This window comes from Balaenoptera musculus, chromosome 3 (assembly GCF_009873245.2).
Source record: "Balaenoptera musculus isolate JJ_BM4_2016_0621 chromosome 3, mBalMus1.pri.v3, whole genome shotgun sequence".
Taxonomy (NCBI): Eukaryota; Metazoa; Chordata; class Mammalia; order Artiodactyla; family Balaenopteridae; genus Balaenoptera; species Balaenoptera musculus.
The window spans coordinates 122056265-122080168 of NC_045787.1; the positions used below are offsets into that span (position 1 = coordinate 122056265).

The following is a 23904-nucleotide window of genomic DNA, read 5'->3' on the forward strand; positions in this document are numbered from 1 at the left end:
CCATTTTTATCCTTATTTCATCAGTAAGGAAACTTGAGACACAGAGGTTAATTTGTTAAGGGTCATTTAGCTTATAAGTGGTGGAGCTTAGATGTCAACCCAGGCAAGCATCCTGGGCTCTTACCCTTGACATTCTACTGCTATCATCGCCTGGGAGTTTGCCTGCATCTCCCATGACACTATAAGCCCTATGAAGACAGGGACTGTCACTACTGCTTCCCCAGACCACCCGGGCACAGGGCTTGGCAGGTAGTACATGATTAATCTCTAAATGTTTATTGAGGAATGAATGAATGAATGAATGAATGCATGAATATCACCCAGCTGAGTGACTGTTTATAGAGTGCCCAGATACTGCTTTTCCTTCTGCCAGCAAGGCAGCCTCCTTCCCTCACTTCTACTCCAGCCTTCGTGGGGTTCTCTTTGACCTCCACAAGAATTTACTGTTTTGGCTGGGAGGACGTATATCACTAGCCAACCACAGCAAGAATCCCAGCGCTTGTGGCTGGTCCCACTTCGCTGTGTTCTCAGGGTTTCCACACAAGGATGAGTTCAGGAGAAAGGCTCTCTCTGCTCAAACCAAATGCAGCTACCAAATGATTGGGGTTGCAACTGGAAGTTGAGACAGGTGAGCAGGAGGGGGTCTGGTGGGAAACTGGCCATCCAAGACACCAAGCTTGACTCTTCAGGAAATTGGGGGTAGGGAGTGGATTGAGAATCTGGAAACAGTCACTAAACCCCTGTTTCTGGCCCTACAGCGATCATTGTTTTGACAGCGTCCGAGGTAGGAATCAGCAGAGACAGCAGATCACCTTGGTTCTGCCACCAGCAGTTAACCAATGGGGTGTGGAAGATCTAAATTGGGGGATGGTTAAACAGTAAGAATAAGGTCAGGGTCAGTGGCTGGAGACCTCTGTGAGCCACTTGACTTCACTCTCTGCTTTGGTGACAGACCAAATTTGTTTTCCTGGTTAGCTGTCAGGCAATGTTTGGTCACAGAGAGATGGTTTGTGAATATCCTCACTAGTGGAAAAAAATAAGACAAGGTAGCTATGCATTACCTGGAAAGAAGTACAGGATCTGCACCAGGACAGATCTATATAAAATGTCTGGCTGTGTCACAGTGACTGTGTCACTTAACCCTTTTGAATCTGTTTATCAACTATAAAAATGGAATAATGTATTTATCTGTCAGGTGATTGTAATGATTTTAAAAAGTGCCTAGCACAACACTTGCTGCATAATAAGTGCTCATAATTATTGGTTTCCTTTTATTCTTTTTATCTATTTTACATCTAAATACAGTACTTGGATGGGGGTGCTTAATAAATATTTATTATTGGATGAATGAAAGAAAGAAGGGGTAGGCCAGTTCTGGCAAATTGAAAATGTGTTTTTAATAGAATTAGAGAAACATTGACTTCATGCTCCCATGCCAGATCCATTCTTGCTTGGGTACCTCGTATGTGTTGTTCTCTCTCTTGGAAAGGCGTATCATTCTTTGTTGAGGAAACTGCTTTAGCACTCGGCTCAAATGTCACTTATTCTGAGAAACTTTTTCTTACCAGTCCTCATTAATTAACCATTTCCTTCTCTGTACCATTTCTGCACTTTGTACATTGTATTGTAAGTATGTCCGCCACACACATGGCTGTCATCTCCTGGAGGGTGGGGACCAGCGGCTTACACATCTCAGGAACCCCAGCCCCTCGCCTAGGGCCTGGATGCCTGACACAAACCAGGCTCTCAAATGTTTAACGTTGATGAACTTACTGGCCATTACTGGAACTTGTTTTCTAATCGGTAACTTCCATCTATATATAATGTGAGATGGGGAGAGAGGATAAGAACTTTGCCCAGAATGTCTGGCTCTGTCCCTTGTGAACTGTATAAATTTAGTCAAGTTGTATCATCTCTCTGCTTCCTTATCTGTAAAAGGGAACAATAATAGTATCTGCCTCTAGAGTTTTGGAGGTAAATGAGTTAATAACATGGGGAATTTGTAGACCCAAGCCTGGCCCATAGAAAGCACTCAAAAAATGTTAGCTACTATCATGTATTAGAAGCAGTATTTTAAGAACTCTGGCTTTAGAGTTGGAGACCTGGTTCTACCACTTACTGGCTATGTGCTCTTGGCTATGTTGAAAACTTGAGTCTCTTTCCCCATCTGCAAAATGGGAATAACACTGGCATGTATCTCATGGGGTTAAGGGAAGGAGATATGAGAAATCACCCATATGTCCTCCGTGAATATTTTTGCTGTTGTTATTTGGTGGTGCTTTAAGCTTATCGAAGCGGTTATAAGTAAATGAGTTTCTTGTGTCCCTCACAGTCATTCCATGAGTGAGGGCGGACGGCTTTCTGACCCCTTTATAGGCGATGTGACTGATGTAGGCCCTGAGCGGCTTGCCTAAGCTCCTCACTTAGTGGCAGAGCCAGGAGCAGGGTCCACACTTCCTGTCCCCTAGATCCATGTTCTTTCCATTGACCAGGCAAGTCATTCCCACAGCAAGTGGCTCCTGAGACTTGACTTAGAAGTACAGGGGGAAGAGGCGAGTTAAGGTATGACAGAGGCCCAGAGTGTGAACATTTCCCAGGGGTGAACGGGGGTTTGCTGTGTCTTGGGGGGTAGTGTTTAAAGCACACCAGCCTCATCTGCGCATGGCCATGATGGAAGAGGACAAATTAGGAATGGTTCCTTCGTTCAGTCTGTGGACAATAGTGTCCCCACAAAACTTTGTTATTAGGCCTACTAGGGCCTTCTTGAGCCCTGGAGGCAGCCAGCAGAGGGGCTGAAAAAAGAATGGGGCCCAGGGTCGGGGGGTAGGAGGGAAGCTTTGGGTAGTTACTCTGCAGGTTTGAAGGAAGAGAAATGGTCTCCCACGTTGTCAGCGATGAAGCGTTAGAGGGTCTAACTTTTATTATAATGGACCCTGGAGGTTCAAAAGAAATACCTTGGAGACAGCTGACTTACTTCATCGGGTCACTGAGCTAAAAGAATGGTAGCTTCATTTTTGTTCCACCTGACAATTGTTCCGCCTTCCACATGCTGGTTGCCTAATGCATGTTGATATGGTTGAGTTCATTACAAGGCCACTGGGCGGTTCAGAGATGCTCCCCCACCCCCAAGAGTAAAGGCAGGAGCCAGAGATTAAAGAGTTAAGAAGCATGTTGGCTCCTGTTGCCCATTCACCTATGGACATCCCACTGCTGCATGGTGCCTTGTGTCTTCCTTCTCTGTTTCTTCCAGCTCACCTTCGTCCTCTGGAGGTGAAAGCATGGATGTCTGCCAACGTTGAGCTTTTGAACTGCTTGTTAAAATGTCAGGAATGGACTGTTGCATTAGGATGATTGTAATCAAAGCCCGGGAAGCTGCAGCTCCCATTTCCCAGAAGTCAACAGACATCCTCCAGTATAACCTGAGGGCCAGTACCAAGCAGCAGGCCTTGTGGGGTAAATTTAAGGTAGGGCAGGGTTCTGAGAGCACAACAAACCATCGAAAAGGAGGCAAGTCAGCTTTCACATAGCTTTGAGTGTCAGCTGGAAAAGGGACTGACTTCTAGGTGCCACCAACCAAGAAAATCACCAGCCCTGGGGCGGAAGGAGATGGCAAGTGTAAATACCTAGTTCTGTACCTTGCGCAGAGCAGGTCATTGCTGAAGCATGGTGGTGGGGATTGTTGCCGAGGCCTGACCTCTCTAGGGCCTTCTCCTCCTGTTTCCACTTAGGAGTCTTCGATGTTTGCTCTGGTGCATCCTCTGTTCAGGGGGAAGGGGAGGATGGCGGCCCTCTGCTCTTAGCTCTGACGTCTTTTGCAAGTTCCTCCCACGCTGAAGATCTCAGACCGTACACCTATGTGGTGAGGGTATTGGATTAGTGTAGGGGTTTTGAGATGGAGGCCACAGATAGGCTATAGGGGGGCCTGTGAACCCCTTAAAGCCATGACCAAAATTGTTCATGTATGTGCTCTGGGGAGCACTCTTGACTCCAATCTGTGAAGAGCCGTTGTCCATGGCAAGTCTCTGATGGCTCCAAAGGCTTAAATGTTCTGTGGCATCAGAACTCAAGTGTCCCAAAGTTTGGTAAGCATGTGCCCTGGGGTTCACAAAATGCCTGTAGGTGGTGAATGGGTACATGTTTGTTACATTAATGGTTATGTGATCATTTTAATGTTAGAACAAAACATGAAAACTGACATTTCATGAATATTCTTTGTGTGGAGGAGGCTAAGTCTTGCTTTTAGAAAAGGTGACTTAAATAAATGTGAAATGAGTAACAGTACAGAGGTGGGTCGATGCTTAAGTCTGAGGAACAATGATCTGTCCTGTCAACTGGTACAGACAGAGGGGCTGAGTCTTGGGGAAGCAGAGAAAAGGCCGTGAGGAAGTTGATGGTCAACTCAGGACAGGAACCGGCTGGTCCTTCTATCTGTCCTGATACCACAGTTCTCTGTGAGTTGGACAAGTTTCTGATGCTCTCTTGGTCTCCTCTGAGAACATTGTCTCCCTCAGGCCAGAAATCCTGCCCCAAGAGTTTCCACTGGGGCTTTCATCGCAGGAAAGATAAACACGGAGAAGAAAGGCATGCCTTCATCCACATGCTTCCTCAATTTTGAGATGTATTTGTTCATATTTTAATGTTTCTGAAATTGAGCCGCATCTTACAAAATTGTTCATTTAAGTAGTTATTTCCTTGCCAAAAAGCTGTTATTAAATGGATAGTAGCTTAGAATTGAAAGATGGTTCTTTCACTATTTTTCCCTCTTCCAAAACAAATTACATTTGAACGTTGGGACTTCTAATAAATATACAAAGCGAAAGAAAATTTCTCTTTAAAAGGAAAATTCTCATGTCAAGCCATTTCACTAAATGCAAGTCTGGGGAAATGAGTCACGGTGACAGGAATGGAGACACTGAGCCCAGGCCCGGCTTTGAGTACCTCCCACCTCCTCCGTGAGCCTCCGTTTCAAATTTCTCTGTCTTTTGAATTCATTTAGTCTCTTTCCCAGAGGTGCGTCACAGGAGACCTTCTGGAAGTTATATGTCTGAATCCTCAACGGGGGTGGGTGGGGAGGAAGGATGAACCAGCCTCCCCAGTTTCAAGCAGACTTTACTTTGATGTCAAAGCTTCTTGATTCCCCCATATTCCATTTTTGTAGGAGGAGAACCCTCTGGTCTGTTTTTCTAGATGGTGAGCTTAGGGTGGATTAGAAGTACTTGATTAGCCTTTACAAAGCAGCATTTTTTTATTGGCCATTTTTGTTCTAGCTACAGTGGAGATTGATGGATTGTTACTTTTGGTTACAAAACCCAGGAAGAGGGGAGGGGGCTGCTTTGAAGACCCACTTTCTCTGGGAGCCAGGGGTGGTGCCATGGCCTCCAACTTACTGTTGCATTTAGAATGCCAGATAATAAACAACCAGGACTCAGCCTTTAGAAAGAAGTCAATGGAATAAATAAGCTGGAAAAGGTTGAAGGGAAAAAGCCAAGGAACATGTAAGTAGAGGATTATATGGAGCCATTTAAAATAACAAAAAGCAAGAGTAACAAAGCAGCAGATGGAATCTGGCCGTACATGGCCTTGCCAAGCTAACTCTGAGAAGCGAAGTGTTCTCTTTATGTCCCCTGAAGCATTCATGGTGTTTCCTAGCCAAATTCTCAGGCTGTTTCTATGGCGCTTACAAGAAAAGAATATAGCAGTGCTGATGTGGCCCTTTTCCCTTCCCATTCTGCATCCTCTTTGCAGCCTTGTGAAATAAATCTCTGGTTCAAATGAAATTGTGAAAAAGAAAATGGAAAATGGAAAAAAAAAAAGTGCTGTAGGGGCAGGAGATGCTGACTGGTTCTGATTTTTCACAAAACAAGGAGAATTTCTCTAAGAGTAGAGTAAACGGTGTTTATTTTTCGTTGAATTTTTTTTCAATCATCATCAAATGGAGTTGCTTAATTAAAAAAAAAAACTTATCTCTTTCTTTTCTCTTTAAATACTACAGACAACCTCATTTTATCTCAGCAGACACCTAGAAACAAAACACTGGACCCACCAGAGAAAACGGGGCAATAAAAGCATCAGAAATTCAAGTCAGCTATGGAAGAATTACTGTTAGCTGGCAGCTCTCAATTCTAAACAGAAGTGTCCCAGAACCTGTTGGGTTTGACAAAAGTTTCTTAGAACTGGGGATTTGGGAAGGTTGGACTCCGTGGACTTCTATTCCATTTGTTTCCTGCAGAGGGAAATTAGAGTCGATGCATCAAATGAACACCCAAAGAAACATTTAAAAACGTGTTTGACTAGTATTCAGTATGTGAGATTATTAAGTAATAACTTGTCCTCCTAGTTAACCTTGTCCTGGAATATATATAGGTTATTTGTAGCCGCCACTGCTATAATATTTTCTGAAGGATGCCAAGCTGTATGCAAGATCTTTTTGCTAAAGTCCAGACTGTCGACACTGATCTCGTCTTTTCTCCGCTTGCCCCCCACGCACACTTTGCGCGGTTTTAAGATAGCTCGGGGTTTGCTGTTTTCCCTCGAGGCCTCAAGGGTCACATCGCGCTTGGTGTTTCGGTCAAACATCCTGAAGAAGTTGTTGTAGGAGCCCGTCATGATGACACTGCAAGGCACAGAGGAAAAAGGCAGTGACTGAGTGCTACAGACAAAGGCTTTCTAGAGCAAACGACACCACAACGTGGCCAGCTTACGGCACACGAGAAACAAACAAGAGACCAAAAACTGCAACAGGCTTTGTAGTGTGACTGTTGAGTTTCTTTGGAATCACTGATAGCAACAAACTCTTTGGCTGGGTGAAGGATCGTGATAACCCTCCTTGTTATTTACCAAGAGATTCCTTTTGGTTCTTGGGCTCCATAAACGGGTCCAGGGGTTTTAATGATCCCAGCCCACCTCCCTCACATCAGGATTCTTGAGGCTGGGGTGAAGTTAGTTATGAGAGTAGGAATACTGAAAACAACCGTCATTGTACTGTGTACATGTAAAGCACGGTTACAGTAGGAGGGACTCTGTGTTGCCCGACCGCTAAGGCTTTCTTGCATCAGCACCGCAGGAGGGATGCTGGCAGCACAGCACACAGGCCAGCATGTTTCCTCCCCCTGCTAAGAACTAGATCTAAATTCAGCCTTTTCCAAAAAATGAGGCGCCATCATGGTCTCACTCGGGAAGGGAGTAAACAAAAATTCAATTTTGAAAGGATGCAGGATAAGGAAATAAGCCTTTGAGGGGACTGACAGATGGTGTCTACCTTTCTACAAGAGTTATCCATTCTCAGGCATATCTACAATTGATTAAGAGAGCAGTGAATGCCAGAGCCTTCCAGAAGCAATGGACTGACCCTTTAACGGTGACAGTTTGGACAAGATGACAGGCTGAGGGAAAGATATCAAGTAGCGTCCCATTATGGCTGTCCCCTGGAGAGGTGGGCGTGGCCTTGTTTGTGGGTGAGGCTCTGAGTGGCAGGTTAGGATGGGAGAACACAGCGTCTCATCTGGGGTTGGAGAAAGGTGAAGGAAAACCGACAAGATTGGGCTACAGCCAAGGGGCTGAGTTTTTGGGTACTTTGTTAGCTGTCCAAGAAATTAACCAAGGGTTAGATTTTGTTATGCTGGCCCAGGAAACTGATGCTGTGAAATGTGTGTTTCTGTCATAGAGCGAGCTATTATTACCTCACCAATCAGGCAGGGTGCTGAGTGCTTTACCCCAGACTTCATTTACTCTTCCTTCATCCCATGTAAGGGATTTACACAGGAGGAAAAGTGAGTGACTTGTACAGTGTCACACATCTAAGAAGTAGCCAAGTCAGGTCTCCAGCCCACATCTGCCGGACTCCGAGGCACAAGCATTCAGCCACTTGGCCTCACTGCTTCCCATGCACTGACCTTTGCTTCCCTCACCATGACCCGACTTGTTTTTAAACAGTAAGAGAAAGTCTTTTCTGGGAAAATAATCTCAACCTTATCTGGACCAAGAATAACATTTTCTCAGTTATGGAAAGAAATTGTAATGTGGTGGAAAGCATGTTGATTTTAGGATTCAAACTCTTCCTCTTGTCTCCACTGCTTACTAGTTCATGAGCTTGGGCAGATTACTTTATCTGGCTGAGCCTCAGTTTCCTCAACTGGAAAATGGGGATGGTGAAAACAATCTTGATGGACTGTGGTCGGGATTAAAAAACATGATGTGTGTGAAAGTACCTAGTAAGTACAGTTTTTGAATCTTGGTTAAGATAGGAGGGAAACTGGAACAATAACAACCACAAATATTACAAAAAGCCCTATTCTTAATAAACAATGAAAAAATGACAGCTGTAAATGAAAAGAAATAAAATAATAGGGCTGGGCTAGCTTCTTTTCCCCTCGAGGGCCTTTGTTAATATGTCACAGTTGCTCTGCCCTCTGCCCTCTACCAACTGGGCAGTGTGACATGCGTCCTCTGCCACGTGGTGATTCCTTCCAGGCCTGCTAAGTGGAAGGCTGATTTTGGATCACTGACAAAAAAAAAAAAACCCAACAAGGGTCACAGAGAGAGAGCCTGTGCTCACTAAGAGCTCGACTCTCTGAGTGCTTTGCCGTGACAGAATTTCCCTGCTTCCAAGCACTACTGCTGGTGCCGCCTTCATTGGGGGAACAGCCCCCGGTAGCCTGTGCTTACTTCTCCTGGAAGTCAGAGAGTCATCTGTGATATATGTCAAACCAAAAAGAAACTATGGGGAGGTAATAGGAAGTACTGTTGAAATCAAAGGCCTTAAAACAGTCATAAATCACTTTCAGGACATGTGATAAATGAGGCCGAGTAGAATTCGGTTAATGAACCTCCAGGGCCTTTGGCCAGGTCTATACTGGCAGCTTCAAGGAATAATTTTCCATCTAGAAAGCACACTCTGCAGTCATCTGAACTATTCATGCTGGAAATTTGCCGGTGGAGCTTCATTTTAGGCATGTTGACCCAGCTCTGGGAGTGTCTTGTGTGTACAAGGTAGGATTTTCTTGAGGTTAAGTGGTCACCTGAGTCAGTCCTGAAAGAGGAGTCAAGGGTCTCACTCATCCCTCCCTCCTTTCCAGGCCTGCCTCAAGGGTCATCCAGTGGTCCACACGGTGTGTCTCTGCCAGGCCTCGGGGCCGATTTTGATCTCCCTTTGGTTGCACCCTGCTTAGGATACACAGCCCAGGGCCTTCGCAAGGAGAGGGACCACCTTTGGAAAGTTCCCAGCCACACAGACCTTTCTTACCTGTCTGACCCATTCCACACACATTCAAATTTATCAAAAATGCAGTCATTTTCGTAGAGGGAGCACAGCTTGCTGCGGAGGTAGTCGTGAACCTGGTTGGGGGGGAGGACACATTAAGAGGGTGTTATTATTTTTAAAAATGATTTCTCTGTGTGAAGCTCCTCTTTGGATGTGAGCTGTTAATTCTTTCAGTGTAAACGTGGCTTGAATCAGATGGTCTCAGATCTGAACCCAGGTGTGGCCCGTTTCAGCCTTGGGACATTAAGATGGGTTAGTGAGCTGCTTACATGGCTAGTGTGGATTAAACAAGCTTGCGTACATAGATGGCGGCAGAGAGCAGGGCCCATTAAGTGGGAGATTCCCATTTTCTAAGCTGATTTAGAGGACCCCGTTCATTCCGCCTTTTATTCGACAAATATTTATTGAATGCCTGCTATGTGGTTGGGAGAGAGCTGTGAACAGAATACCTCTGGGGTGCTTTCCTCCTAGTGTTGGGGAAGAGATGGTATAACCAAGTAAATATATAAGATATTTTAGATGGTGATAAAAATATAGAGAAAAAAACATGGAAAAAGGGAGTGGGAGCATTATTTTATACAGGGTGAGTAGTCAAGGGTTCACCTGAGAAGGTGGCATTGGAGCAGAAGCCTGAAGGAAATGAATGCACCTCAGTGGTATCTGGGGGAAAGGCTTTCCAAGCATGGGGAACAGCAAATGCAAAGGCCCAGAGGCAGGAGTCCTGGAGGCAGTGGGGTGGAGGCCTCAGCGTGTGCTGACCAGGTCCCGTAGGCCCTTTACTCTGAGTGATGTGAACAGACTACACAGGAAGGATCCTGAGCCTGCTGTGTCGTGACAGAGTGTAAGCCTGCAGGGCCAAAGGCAGGGAGGCTAGGTAGAACCTGGGTGATTGATAGATGACGGCTTGGACCAGAGCGGGCAGTGGTGGGAGGTGGTCGGATTCTCAACGTGTTTGGAAGGAGAGCTGATGATAGGACTTGGGGATGGATCCACTGTGAAGTGTGGAGAGGAAAACAGGAGTCAAAGAGGGCTCCTGCATCTTTCTCTTGAGCAAGTGGAAAGATGGAGTTGCCATGTTCATTTTTGGGATCTATAATTTGGAGATGTCTATGCAAAGGGAGCTCATCCAGTAGACTCGGATGTGATGTGCATGGCACAGCCCTGGAGTATGCAGCAGTTTTCTCCTGTTTCTATTTTTCAGTGAAATAAGAAGCAAGGTTATCAGCTGAGAGTGAGGAAGGGGAGGGGGTGCTTGGGAAACAGTGCAGGGTTTCTGGAAGGCGCTGAGGGCCGCTTGAAGTTGTTGGATGTGAATTTTAAATGCTTCTGGTCAGCATGGTTGGGTGTTTTTCTCCAGCTGCATTCAGCATCTCAGGTGAAGATGGCAAATAGGCAGAGGATTAGGGCTTGGAGGGTAGTAATCTGGGTGCAATTTTGAATTCTTCCTGAGCTCTGTCATAGGGACTGGTAATTATAACAGGTATACATAATATGCCAGCTTGTTATTATTAGCCAGGCACTTTAGCCATAGAATCTTATTTCATCTCTAACATCATCTTAGGATGTAGGTGTTGTCATTCTCTTCGCTTTAACAGAGGATGAAGTACCGGGTAGGACACCGTTTGTCCGAGATCACACAGGAAAGGAAATGACAGAATGGGAAGTGAACCCGGGATCTGGGTTCTGGAGCACATACACACTCTTGTCTTCTCTAGCAATCGACCTCCCACTGGCTCTGCCTCATTGGCCTCGCCTTATGTGGGGGTCTCAGTCCTAGACAGGAGCTGTGATAAGGAACTGAGGTGAGGCCAAGAGGGAGCTAAAATTGGGTGAAGGCAGAGGGACGTTATGAAAAGCACTGTTGGACTTTGTTTCGATGGACACTGATGGTTCACTCTCCCTTTTCCTGCAGCCTGGGCCCCTCTCCTCCCTTGACCCCAGAGTTCTGTTGGAGGCTGAGCTCAGAGGCTCAGCTGTGTGCTTAGCACTGGGCAGAGGAATGAGGTCAGATTCATTCCTTGTTCCATTAGATGTTCTGGGTATTTGAAAAGCTCTCTGAGTTATTTGGACAGTGTAAGGATTTCTAAGTCTGCAAATTAATTTCCTCCACCTTTACTCTCTTGTTCCCAAACAAATAGTTCTGGGCCTTGTCAGGGTATTTGCTTCAGTGCTGTAGTGACAAGAGAATCCATCTGCAGCTGGGCTTTTGGCTTTGTTAGGTAATGGTATGTAAGGGCGAGGCTTGTGTCTTGAGCTTGGGAACTCTGCTATAAATTAAATCATTGTCCTTCCCTTCCTCCACCTTTTGTGCATATTGGAAGTGGCTCAGATCTGATCTGGAAGGCGATTTTGTTTGTAGGGCCATTTCTGCTTGTTGAAGATCTCTAGTTATCATTAAGAATCCTTGAGCAAAGCAGAACAGAGTCCTGGGACAAAGAGAGAGCTGATTCCAGGTCTTGACAAACTTTTTCTATCAAGGCCCAGATAGTAAATAATTATACTTTGTGGGCCATATAGCAACCACCCAACTCTACCCTTGTCATGCAAAAGCAGCTATAATACATAAACAAATGAGTGGGAGTTGTGTTCCAATAAAATTTTATTTACAAAGATAGGTGGCAGACAGGATTGGCCTCTGAGTCATGGTTTGCCTAAGCCTGGTCTTGACTATAATTCCCCCTCTCCCAAATCAGCACAGAGTATTTCCTTGGAAGAAAGTGATGGTAGAGGTAAGGGCATAAATCGGGGGTCGAACTTTGCTTCTGATGGTTGGAGGACCCTGACCTCAAGAATCCATCTCTTGTCTAGAAAGCAAGCCTGATTCTTGCCTTTTCTTGATTTTATCATTGACTTGCTCCCAAGTTCTGTGTAATAGAGGAAGAAGAGGAGTGGGGCTTCTGAAGGGGAAGGATGTCAAGATGGAATTAGTGCAGTGGGCAATGGGAGCCAAATTTATTACACTCGTACTCCAGATCTCCTACTTTTTGGAGGAAAAAGACAGGCAAAATAGTTCTTATTTTCAGTCTTATCTCCCCCTACTGCTTCCTTGCATCTGTTATGGAGCACTTTTTTTTTCATTATTTTCCTGAGACTTTTTATTTATTTATTTATTTGATGCACCTTTTTTTTTTTAAGTTTAGCTGATTTAAAATGTGTTAATTTCAGGTGTATAGCAAAGTGATTCCGTTATACACACAAATATATAATTTTTTTTCAGATTCTTTTCCCATATAGGTTATTACATGGTATGGAGTAGAGTTCCCTGTGCTATACAGTAGGTCCGTGCTGGTTATCTATCTTATATATAGTACTGTGTGTATATGTCAATCCCAAACTCTCAATCCATCCCTCCCCCACTCCCTCTCCCCCTTAGCAACCACAGGTCTGTTCTCTGGAGTCTGTTTCTGTTTTGTAGATAAGTTCATTTGTGTCATATTTTAGACTCCCCACATAAGTGATATCATATGATATTTGTCTTTCTCTTTCTGACTTACTTCACTTAGTATGATAATCTCTAGGTCCATCCATGTTGCTGCAAATGGCATTATTTCATTCTTTTTTAGGCTTATTGATATTCCATTATATATATGTATCACATCTTCTTTATCCATTCATCATCGACAGATGATGGACATTTAGGTCACTTCCATGTCTTGGCTATTGTAAATAGTGCTGTGGTGAACACTGGGGTGCATGTATCTTTTCATATTACGGTTTTCTCTGGATATATTCCCGAGAGTGGGATTGATAGATCATATGGTAACTCTATTTTTAGTTTTTTAAGGAACCTTCAGACTGTTCTCCATAGTGGCTGTACCTGTTTACATTCCTACCAACAGTATGGAGCAGTTCTGGGAAGTTCCTGACTACCTCCAACTGAGGGCCTCTACAGGAAAAGATGATCTATTATACTATGAAGGTATGTTGCACATATATTCTGTTGTAAAAAAAAAAAACTCTTAGGCAGAGAAGATGGACTTTTTTCCATCAGAGGAGAGAGAGAAAAAGGTAAGATACAGACATGAGAAACAAACATCTAGAGAGCAGAGTAAGGGAAAACTTAAGACTCGTGGTCCTATTTGATGCTTCTCTCTTCATGTTGCAAATATTGTTTCTATGCTATGTTCCTATGAGCTTGGGGATGGCCTTCTTGACACTGAGCCGAGTCTCCCAACACAGTGCTTCTCAAATCATGTACTTGTGGGAGCCTGCTACTGTATAGTTGATAGACCACTGTGAGGTCTAGCACGATTAAACTCTGTTGCTTTGTTCTTCTATTTCAGGGGTTGACAAACTTTTCCTGTAAAGGATCAGACAGTAAATATTTTAGGCTTTGTGAGCTATACAGCTTCTGTCATGACGACCCAACTCTGCCGTTGTGGCATGAAAACAGCCATAGATAATAGGTAAATGATCAGGGGTGGCTGTATTTCAATAAAACTGCTTCTACAAAAACAGATGGGGGGCTGGATTTGGCTCCACGGGTCACAGTTTGTCAACCCCTGTTCTATAGGAAAACGTGAACATAGCTCATCATACTTAAGTCTATAGCTTCTTATTCCTAGAAACATGCTTGAGATCAGTTGATGGATGTCTGAAGATAAGATACAAAAGAGTATCACCTGTCTCCCTGCCCAGGGAAGGCAGTAGTAATTGATGATGGAATTCCTTCCCACTGGACCAGTCCTTACAATTTTTTCAATAGTGTTCCAGACACTCACTCACTCAGTTTGACATACTATATTACCATCGGATACGGTATAGAAACTAAATTGCTTTGAAATATGTCATCTAAAATAAGTTAAATAATTTTTGTAATATTTAATTTCAATAATGGGCTATGAGAGCTCTTTCTCAGTGTTTTACAAACATTTCTACGTCTACTACTAGGTAAACATGGTTTGAGAACCATGATCTTAAAATGCTGATGATTTCACGTCACAGCTAGCTAGCTTTGTTCTAAAAGTCTTTCCCTAAAATAGAAGTAGTAATTGCTCTCCCCACTGTGTAGCCTAATCTACTTTTCTCTAAGCATGGCTCTCCAGCGGGCCACACCCCTGTCAATATCACCCCCTCTCAGGTTCTAGTTCCCACTGCCATCTCTTTCGTACTAAGGGATGTAACACCAGATGGTTTGACTGCGCAGCTGGAAGGGGACACTCCTGTTTGCTCTAGCCCTGTGCTGAAGATGAGGGCTGTGAGCGGGAGCCTGAGGGCAGCATGTGGGGGACAATGAGAACGCAAACACACAGGGGTAACCAAACTACTTCGACCACATCTGTGGTCTTGAATTCTGGCCCCCAAACCTTTTTACAGCATCACAGTCAGCCATCAAAGTCCTCAGTGTCCTCAACCTCCTCTCTCAACGTTTCCTGCTTCTCCTGAGGCCACTCACGTGGCGGCTGGACTTCTGCCCTCACGTGCCAAGGTGGGTGGGTTCCGTGCTGCTCAGGACAACCTATTCCTGTCTCGGGTCCTCAGCTCCTTCCAAGTCATGCCATCCAACATGACTTCCTGCTACCCATCCTTCTTGCAGTCATCGACAGTTCTCAGCCCCTCTACCCCATTCCTGGAAGCCACTCTAGCGCCTCAATCTCTCTTCCATCGCCATCCCTGCCATCATTCTTAGCGATTCGAATACTCTGGACTCTCACTCTTGGTTACTTGGCCTCATTTTCAGTGCGTTTTGTCCTTTGCTTTCTGGGTCATATTATGAGCCTTGTCATTACTGTAACTGTATTTGTTGAATAAGTATCACTCTATTGCTACTTCCTATCATTTTAGTTCATGCCCTTTAGTATCTTGATTCTATCAATTCTTCTTTCCCTTTCTTACCTACCTTAGATTCAGCCAACCATCATTCCAATCAATCAATCACTCCCTTAATAGATACCTTCAACAAACTTGCTTTTCTCCCTCCTTCCATTGTACTTCCTTGGCAAAACCCCATCACTGGTTAAATCTAACTTTCTGCTCTTCCTTACCTATACCAAGCAGGTGAATGTGCCTGGGAAAAAAACACACAATCTTAGTCTCACTTTAAATCAATAATATAAACCTCAAGTGGATCCCTGAGCAACCCTACCATACTGCCCTAGTCAATTCACTCTCTTAGATGAGTTTTACACTTTTCCTTCTCACTCAGCTAATGACCTTGCTTCTTATTTTACTGGAAAATAGAAGCAATAAGAAGAAACCATCTGTATGTTCCCATCACAAAATTGACAAACCTACTGCATCTGTAGCTATTTACTCTTTTCTCTTTCCTTTGACGGATGACTTGCCCACCTCATCTAAGTCCAATTCTGCAATGGAATCTATTCCCTTGAGAAGTTGACTGCTTCAATTAATTATCTCCCTCTCTATGGGCTTACTCCTATCAGCATAAAACAAGCTGTGATGACTTCCTCAATCCTGCATTCCATTCCAGCTACTACCCCATTTCTCTATTCCTCTTCAGAACAAAATCTCTTTCAAAATTTCACTACAGGGCTTCCCTGGTGGCTCAGTAGTTAAGAATCTGCCTGCCAATGCAGGGGACAGGGGTTCAAGCCCTGGTCCGGGAAGATCCCACATGGCACAGAGCAACTAAGCCCGTGTGCCACAACTACTAAAGCCCGCGTGCCTAGAGCCCATGCTCCGCAACGAGAGAAGCCACTGCAATGAGAAGCCTGTGCACCGCAAAGAAGAGTAGCCCCCCACTCGCTGCAACTAGAGAAAGCCCGCGCAGCAACGAAGACCCAAAGCAGCCAAAAATAAATAAATTAAACAAATAAATTAAAAAAAAATTTCACTACGTTTCCCATCCTCTAGTTACAGTCTCTCTTGAACCCACTCCAATCAGACATTCATTCCTACCACTTCACCTACAACTCTTTCATTAAGGTGCCTGGTAATCTCCATGTCACTAAATCCAATTGGCCATTTCTCAGTCCTTCCTTGACCCAGCAACAGCATTCGGCAGTTGGTGACTTCTTCCTCCTCGAGACAGTTTCTTCACTTGGCTTCCAGGACTCCTCTCAGTTTCCGTCCTACCTCACTGGCACTTTCTCCAGTCTCTCTTGCCAAATCCATTTCCTCTTCCCAGCCTGTAAACACTGGGACCTCAGGGCATGGTTCCTGACCTTTCCTCTAGGCTAGATCTATCCAGACTTACACTGAACTGTCTACCTGCTATTTCTGGATGTTTAACTGGCTCAGCATGTCTTTTATTCTTCTGCTTTGTAAGCCTTTGCAGGCAGGGGCTGATCTGGAACCCTTGAAGAAGTGCCCAATCTACGTATTAGTGGGTGGTGGTCTGTACCTGGTAAGTCTCGATGGGGCGGTTTTCCATGTTGAGATCCCAAACTTTGACCGTCAGATAGTCTCTGGTCATGATATACCTCCCACTGTGGCTGAACTTCACATCCGAAATCGAAGAGATGATTTCAGAGAAAAACGACCTGTTGCTTGGATCTTCCGGCTCTTCAAAAACTGCAGAACAAAAGCAAAACAAAACAAATTTAGTACATCCTTATCAGCTGATGCTAACGTGTTTGGGCCAGCTAGAAAGCCAACAGTCTAACCTGGAGTAGGGCTGGAATCTGTAGAATATAAGTTGCTAACAGAACTGTCAGCTCCCTGGCAGCAGAACAAGCTGTCACTGGTTTCCATATTTTGTTTCTCACGGAAGGACTCCCATGGGACTTGTCACATCCACAGATCTGGCACTGACGGTTCACAAGCTCCAGATCTATGTATCTGACTCTTTCACTTTTCCCCATGGTTGCTGGGTATCACTGTGTATACTATAACCTGTAGTCATCTTACACACTTAAAAATTTTGTTTATGCCTTTTTTTGAGATATAATTCACATACCATAAAATTTACTCATCTAAATTTTATAGTTTGGTGGGTTTTTTTTTAGTATAATCACATAATCATGCAACCATAAACAAAGTCTCAATTTAGGACATTTTCATTACCTCATCCCTTGTAAAAAACCCACAACTCCATTCCCATTAGCAGTTACTCCCCATTACCTATTCCTGCAGCCCTAGGCAACCACTAATCTATTTTCTTGTTTTATGAAATTGCCTATTCTAGAAATGTCACACAAATGGAATCATTCTCTCTCTCTCTCTCTCTATGTATATATATATATATTCTTTTTTGGTGACTGGCTTCCTTCCCTTAGTGTAATGTTTTCAAGGTTCATCCATGTTGTGGCATGATTCATTCCTTTTTATGGCTGAATAATATTCCATTGTATGGCTATATTACATTTTGTTTATCCATTCATCAGTTGATGGGCATTTGGGTTGTTTCTACTTTTTGGCTATTATGAATAATGCTGCTATGAATAAACACAAGTTTTTGTGTGGACCTGTGTATACATATCTCTTGGATCATGGTGCTTAATAGTGGGACTTTGCTGCCAGACTGCCTTGGGCTTAAGGTCAGACTACCATTGACTAGTTGTGTGACCTTGGGCAGTTACTTAACTTTTCTGTGCCTCAGTTGCATAGGTAAACTCTGGCTACAATGTCTTTTGTGTATATTTTCCATTTGCTCTGGTATCTAGCTGCTTATTATTTCATTCAACAGATTCAGCTGATTTCCACTCACAGGAATAAAAAGCACTTACAGGAATAAAAGACACTGAAGCTTATTGTAAGCTGCCTTAATTCATCTTTCTAACCTTGTTTTTGAACTTCTGCGGTTCAAATTGGATGTGCAAAATACATCTTGATGTTTCCCATTTTTATGCCCTGCCTGATCATTCCTCCTTCATTGTGTCATATTTTGCTTGATTCATATGTCTCATCTTTTACATGTTATTTTAGCCCCAAATGATCTTTTCTTTTCTCTGAAACCCCATCACACTTGGTCTGGCCTGTTCACTTAGCATTTGCTCAGGTACTCTCCCAATGAAAGCATCATTTCTCACATTAGCATTTAACAATCCATGGCTTATCTCAACTAGGAATGTGAGATTCTTGAAGGCAGGATTTTGTTTTTTCTTATCTTTGAACTGAGACTCTTGCACATATGTGTTCAATAAATATTTGTTGCTTGATTGGAACCAAAGCCAGATAAATTAATGAAATCTTTGCCTTCTGGGTGATTAGCATGTATGATGTTGAGCTATACATATCTGCCTACATTTGATTATTTTTGACCTACGATAATGACAACTGAGTATGGTTCCACTTAATAAGCGTTTCTATTACAATTTTAGGCTGAACCAAACATCTGTCTTCAGGTTACTGAGTAACTCATCCCCCAAGGCTTCCTCTTTCCTGCCCATTCAACACACTCACAGAGTCATTATCAAATTCTATGTAGAAAATCTACAGGCAGAGACAAGATGGTAGAGAAGAAGGATGTGAGCTCATCTGTTCTCACAAAAACACCAAGATCACAACTAACTGCAGAACAATCATCAACCAAAAAATGCTGGAACCTATCAAAAAAGATATCCTACATCTGAAGACAAAGAAGAAGCCACAACAAGACGGCAGGAAGAGCATAACCACGGTAAGATCAAACTCCATACCTGCTGGGTGGGTGACCCACAAACTGGAAAATAATTTTACTATAGAAATTCTGCCACAGGAGTGAAAGTTCTGAGCCCCACATCAACCTCCCCAGCCTGGGGGTCTGGCAACAGGAGGAGAAGCCCCAAAGAATCTGGCTTTGAGGGTCAGCAGGGTTTGACCGCAGGAATTCCACAGGACTGGGGGAAACAGAAACTCCCCTCTTGGAGGGCACGGAAACCCCACTCTTGTGTGCACCAGGACCCAGGGAAAAAAGCAGTGGCTTCATAAAAGCCTAAGCCAGACTTACCTGCTAGTATTGGAGGGTCTCCTGCACAGGTGGGGGGCAGCTGTGGCTCACTGCAGGGACAAAGACACTGGTGGCAGTAGTTCTGGGGAGTACTCATTGGCGTGAGCCCTCCCAGAGGCCACCATTTTCTCACCAAGACCTGGCACCACCCAACAGCCTGTAGGCTCCAGTGCTGGGATGCCTCATGCCAAGCAACCAACAGGGCAGGAACACAGCCACACCCATCAGCAGACAGGCAGCTTAAAGTCTTCCTGAGCACACAGCTGCTTGCTAAACACACCCCCTGACATGGCTCTGCCCACCAGAGGGACCTGCACCAGGAAACCTGCACAAGCCTCTTAGACAGCCTCATCCACCAGGGGGCAGACAGCAGAAGCAATAAGAACCACAGCCCTGCAGCCTGCGGAAAAGAAACTGCAATCACAGAAAGTTAGACAAAGTGACACAGCAGAGGATTATGTTCCAGACGAAGGACCAAGATAAAAACCTACAAGAACAACTAAATGAAGTGGAAATGGACAACTTACCTGGAAAAGACTTTAGAGCAATGATAGTAAAGATGATCCAAGATTTCAGAAAAAGAATGGAGGCACATGTCGAAAAGATACAAGAGATGTTTGTTTAACAAAGGCCTAGGAGAACTAAAGAACAAGCAAACAGAGATGAACAATACAATAACTGAAATAAAAAATACACTAGAAGGAATAAATAGCAGAATAAGTGAGGCAGAAGAATGGATAGGTGAGCTGGAAGACAGGATGGTGGAAATCACTGGCATAGAAGAGAATAAAGAAAAAAGAATGAAAAGAAATAAAGATAGTCTGAGAGACCTCTGGGACAACATTAAACACCCCAACATTCACATTATAGGGGTCCCAGAAGGTAAAGAGAGAGAGAAAGGACCTGAGAAAATATTTGAAGAGATAATAGCTGAAAACTTCCCTAACATGGGGAAGGAAACAGTCACGCAAGTCCAGGAAGTGCAGAGAATCCCAGGCAGGATAAACCCAAGAAGAACAAGCCCAAGGCACATAGTAATCAAATTGACAAAAATTAAAGGCAAAGAAAAAATATTAAAAGCAACAAATAACATACAAGGGAACTCCCATAAGGTTATCAGCTGACTTCTCAGCAGAAACTCTTCAGGCCACAAGGGAGTGGCACGATATATTTAAAGTGATGAAAGGGAAGAAACTACAACCAAGATTACTCTACCCGGCAAGGATCTCATTCAGATTTGATGCAGAAATCAAAAGCTTTACAGACAAGCAAAAGCTAAGAGAATTCAGCACCACCAGACTAGCTTTGCAACAAATGCTAACGGAACTTCTCTAGGTAGAAAAGAAAAGGCCACAAGTAGAAACAAGAAAATTACAAATGGAAAAGCTCACTGGTTAAGGTAAGAAATCATCCACACACAAATGTGATATCAAAACCAATCATGAGAAGAGGAGAGTACAAATGCAGGATATTGGAAATGCATTTGAAATTAAAAGACCAGCATCTTAAAACAATCTTGTTTAAATATAGACTGCTATATCAAAACCTTATGGTAATTACAAACCAAAAATCTACAATAGATACACACACAAAAAAGAAAAAAGGAATCCAAGCACAACACTAAAGTTAGTCATCAAATCACAAGAGAAGATTCTCACAGTGGCGGCGTCCTTGGCCACATTGTGCACTAGGTCGGGTGGCCTCCTGAAGGCGCTGTGCAGCGACTCCTACGTCAAGCTGAGCCAGCACTGGGACCAGCACTTCCAGGGTGACAGTGAAGAACAGGAAAAATTAATTACTGAAGGAAAGCTGTACACCGTATGTTGGAAATCTTTCCTCTTATACAACTGAAGAACAAATCTATGAACTCTTCAGCAAAAGTGGTGACATAAAGAAAATCATCATGGGCCTGGATAAAATGAAGAAAACAGCACGTGGGTTCTCCTTTGTGGAACACTATTCAAGAGCAGATACAGAAAATGCCATGTGGTACATAAATGGAACGCGTCCGGATGACCGGATCATTCGCACAGACTGGGACGCAGGCTTTAAGGAGGGCAGGCAGTATGGCTGTGGGCGTTCTGGAGGCCATGTACGAGATGAGTATCGTCAGGACTAGGATGCTGGGAGAGGAGGCTATGGAAAACTGGCCCAAACCCTGTGAGTGGTGAGAGCCCCATCATGAAAAACTCACTCCTTTGGCCTATTGAATTTGACGTGCGTTACCCAAGGTCTGCAAACCTGCCCATTTTTACCAAGCTTTAATCAATGTCTCTACTGAGCTGGAAGCCTCTTCATGGTTTCCCACTTAAAAATTATTAAAGGACAGAATCCAAAAGAATGCCGTTAATTCTATAGTCTTAGCATCTTGGTCGTGTGTCAGATTACCAGAATGATTTCTGTTACCAGGTCAAAAATTGTGTTCCTTAGCAACAGACTTCATGTATAATGTTGATCAGCAAAAACACACTTCTTTTAGGAAGATTTGAAAAAAAAATTTTAAAGTGTTTACCATGTTTGCATCTAAGTAAGTAGGTTCATGGTCTACCTTGGGGCCTGGAATTACTATTTTAAAAATTTTAAGTTTGCATGAGATAGAGTTTAATAAGTGGAGTTTTGCTATGTAATGTAGCTTTACTCTAAATTAGGGATAGATGTTTGATAACTGATTGTTTTTCTATGTTGAATTTTAATCTCTAAAGGCAAACTTAAAGAGTCAAGGGAACTTAAATAGTTGGTAAGCATTAGACAGTCGCAGGGGACACCACCTCTTATGTGCTTTATATATCAGGAAATTAGGTCAGGACTTGAAGGGTATTTACTAAACACATTTTTCAAAATACGTGTTTTAGCTAACGCTAAAAAGACCAAGGGTCTGTATTACAGGGAACCTCAACTACTCTAAGGGCAAGGGGGGGACGCTGTCAGTAGGAAATGGGGAGGAAGTATCAGGAGATGTGAGTTAAATTGCCTTGACATGATAAGGTTGCTGTGAGAGCCATCAGATCTATTTTTTTCATTTTCAAACTGATCTTGGGAATTGAGTGGGGTTTTTTTTGTTTGTTTTGTTTTGTTTTTAAAAAAAGAGCTTAAAGATCAAGAGAATGCTTAACAAAAACAAAATCAGAAATGCTTCTCTCAGGAAATGTTTTGGCTCCTTCTCATACTGAAGTCTGTCTTGTTTTTTCCCTAATTGTGCTAAGTTTCAGAGCCTGGATAGTGAGCTGGTGGTCTCTACAGAGAAGGGAGTCTGGAGGATTTATTTTGCATTTGTAAGGCAAGAGAGAATTTCTCTAATATTATGTGAACTATTGCTTATTTTAAACTGGTAGTATAGTATAATTTTCCCTGATGTAAGTGATATTTTTTCCTCTAGCAACAAAGTATCCCTTAATTTCCAGTAGTTTGTGAAGTTGGGGCTGAAGTATCTCAATGTGAACATCTTTCATGTTACAGTAAGTGTATGTTTTCTCAAATTTAAACTAGCTATTTGAACTTTAAAAGATATCTCTAAATTAGCTGTAACTATTTAGGAAAACATTTGCAGATATCTAATTTAATGAGGACATACAATTCATTATTAATAAAATCTTTTTACACTGTACTTTGAATTAATGTATTTTATATTTTGCAGTAAAATGTAACTCAGATTTCTATAGGCCTTAAAACCACAGACAGTGGTTCCTATTTGAACTGTCTTCTGTAACAGATTTCAATAAAATTGGACCAACTTATAAAAAAAAAAATCACAAGAGAAAGAACAAAAGAGGAAGGGGAGAAAAAAAGACCTACATAAACAAATCCCAAACAATTAACAAAATGGCAATAAGAACATACATATTGATAATTACCTAACATGTAAATGGATTAAGTGCCCCAACCAAAAGACATGGACTGGGTGAATGGATACAAAAACAAGACCCATATATATGCTGTCTACAAGAGACCCACTTCAGACCTAGGGACTCGTACAGACTGAAAGTGAGGGGATGGAAAAAGATATTCCATGCAAATGGAAATCAAAAGAAAGCTGGAGTAGCAATACTCATATCAGATAAAATAGACTTTAAAATAAAGAATGTTACAAGAGATAAGGAGGGACACTACATAATGATCAAGGGATCAATCCAAGAAGAAGATATAACAATTATAAATACATATGCACCCACCATAAGATCACCTCAGTACATAAGGCAAATGCTAACAGCTATAAAAGAGGAAATTGACAGTAACACAATAATAGTGGGGGACTTTAACACCTCACTTATACCAATGGACAGATCATCCAGACAGAAAATTAATAAGGAAACACAAGCTTTAAATGACACAATAGACCAGATAGATTTAACTGATATTTTTAGGACATTCCATCCAAAAACAGCAGATTACACTTTCTTCTCAAGTGCGTACGGAACATTCTCCAGGATAGATCACATCTTGGGTCACAAATCAAGCCTCAGTAAATTTAAGAAAATTGAAATCATATCAAGCATCTTTTTTGACCACAACACTATGAGTCTAGAAATCAATTATAAGAAAAAAAAACTGTAAAAATCACAAACACATGGGGACTAAACAATATGCTACTTACAACCAATAGATCACTGAAGAAATCAAAGAAGAAATAAAAAAATACCTAGAGACAAATGAAAGCACAATGATCCAAAACCCATGGGATGCAGTAAAAGCAGTTCTAAGAGGGAAGTTTATAGCAATACAATCTTACCTCAGGAAACAAGAAAAATCTCAAATAAACAACCTAAACTTACACCTAAAGGAACTAGAGAAAGAAGAACAAACAAAACCCAAAGTTAGC

At 42.9% G+C, this 23904-nt stretch overlaps 1 protein-coding gene and 1 pseudogene across 6 annotated transcripts in view; one reads left to right on the forward strand and one right to left on the reverse strand.

The window, feature by feature from the left end:
* Positions 1-5269: 5269 nt before the first annotated feature.
* The window catches only part of PPP2R2B (protein phosphatase 2 regulatory subunit Bbeta), a 466791-nt gene continuing 448156 nt past the window's right edge, over positions 5270-23904 (reverse strand). For 4 of the 6 annotated variants that reach the window (XM_036849101.1, XM_036849103.1, XM_036849104.1 and 1 more), the window contains 3 exons: positions 16563-16732; positions 9242-9333; positions 5270-6613 (listed from right to left, as the gene is read on the reverse strand). In XM_036849101.1, coding sequence (XP_036704996.1) covers positions 6334-6613; positions 9242-9333; positions 16563-16732 — 542 coding nt within the window. In that variant the 3' untranslated portion in view covers positions 5270-6333. The remainder of the gene's footprint in view (positions 6614-9241; positions 9334-16562; positions 16733-23904) is intronic. The other 2 variants (XM_036849102.1, XM_036849105.1) reach the window with 2 other exon arrangements.
* Positions 18430-21252, forward strand: LOC118891948 (annotated as a pseudogene).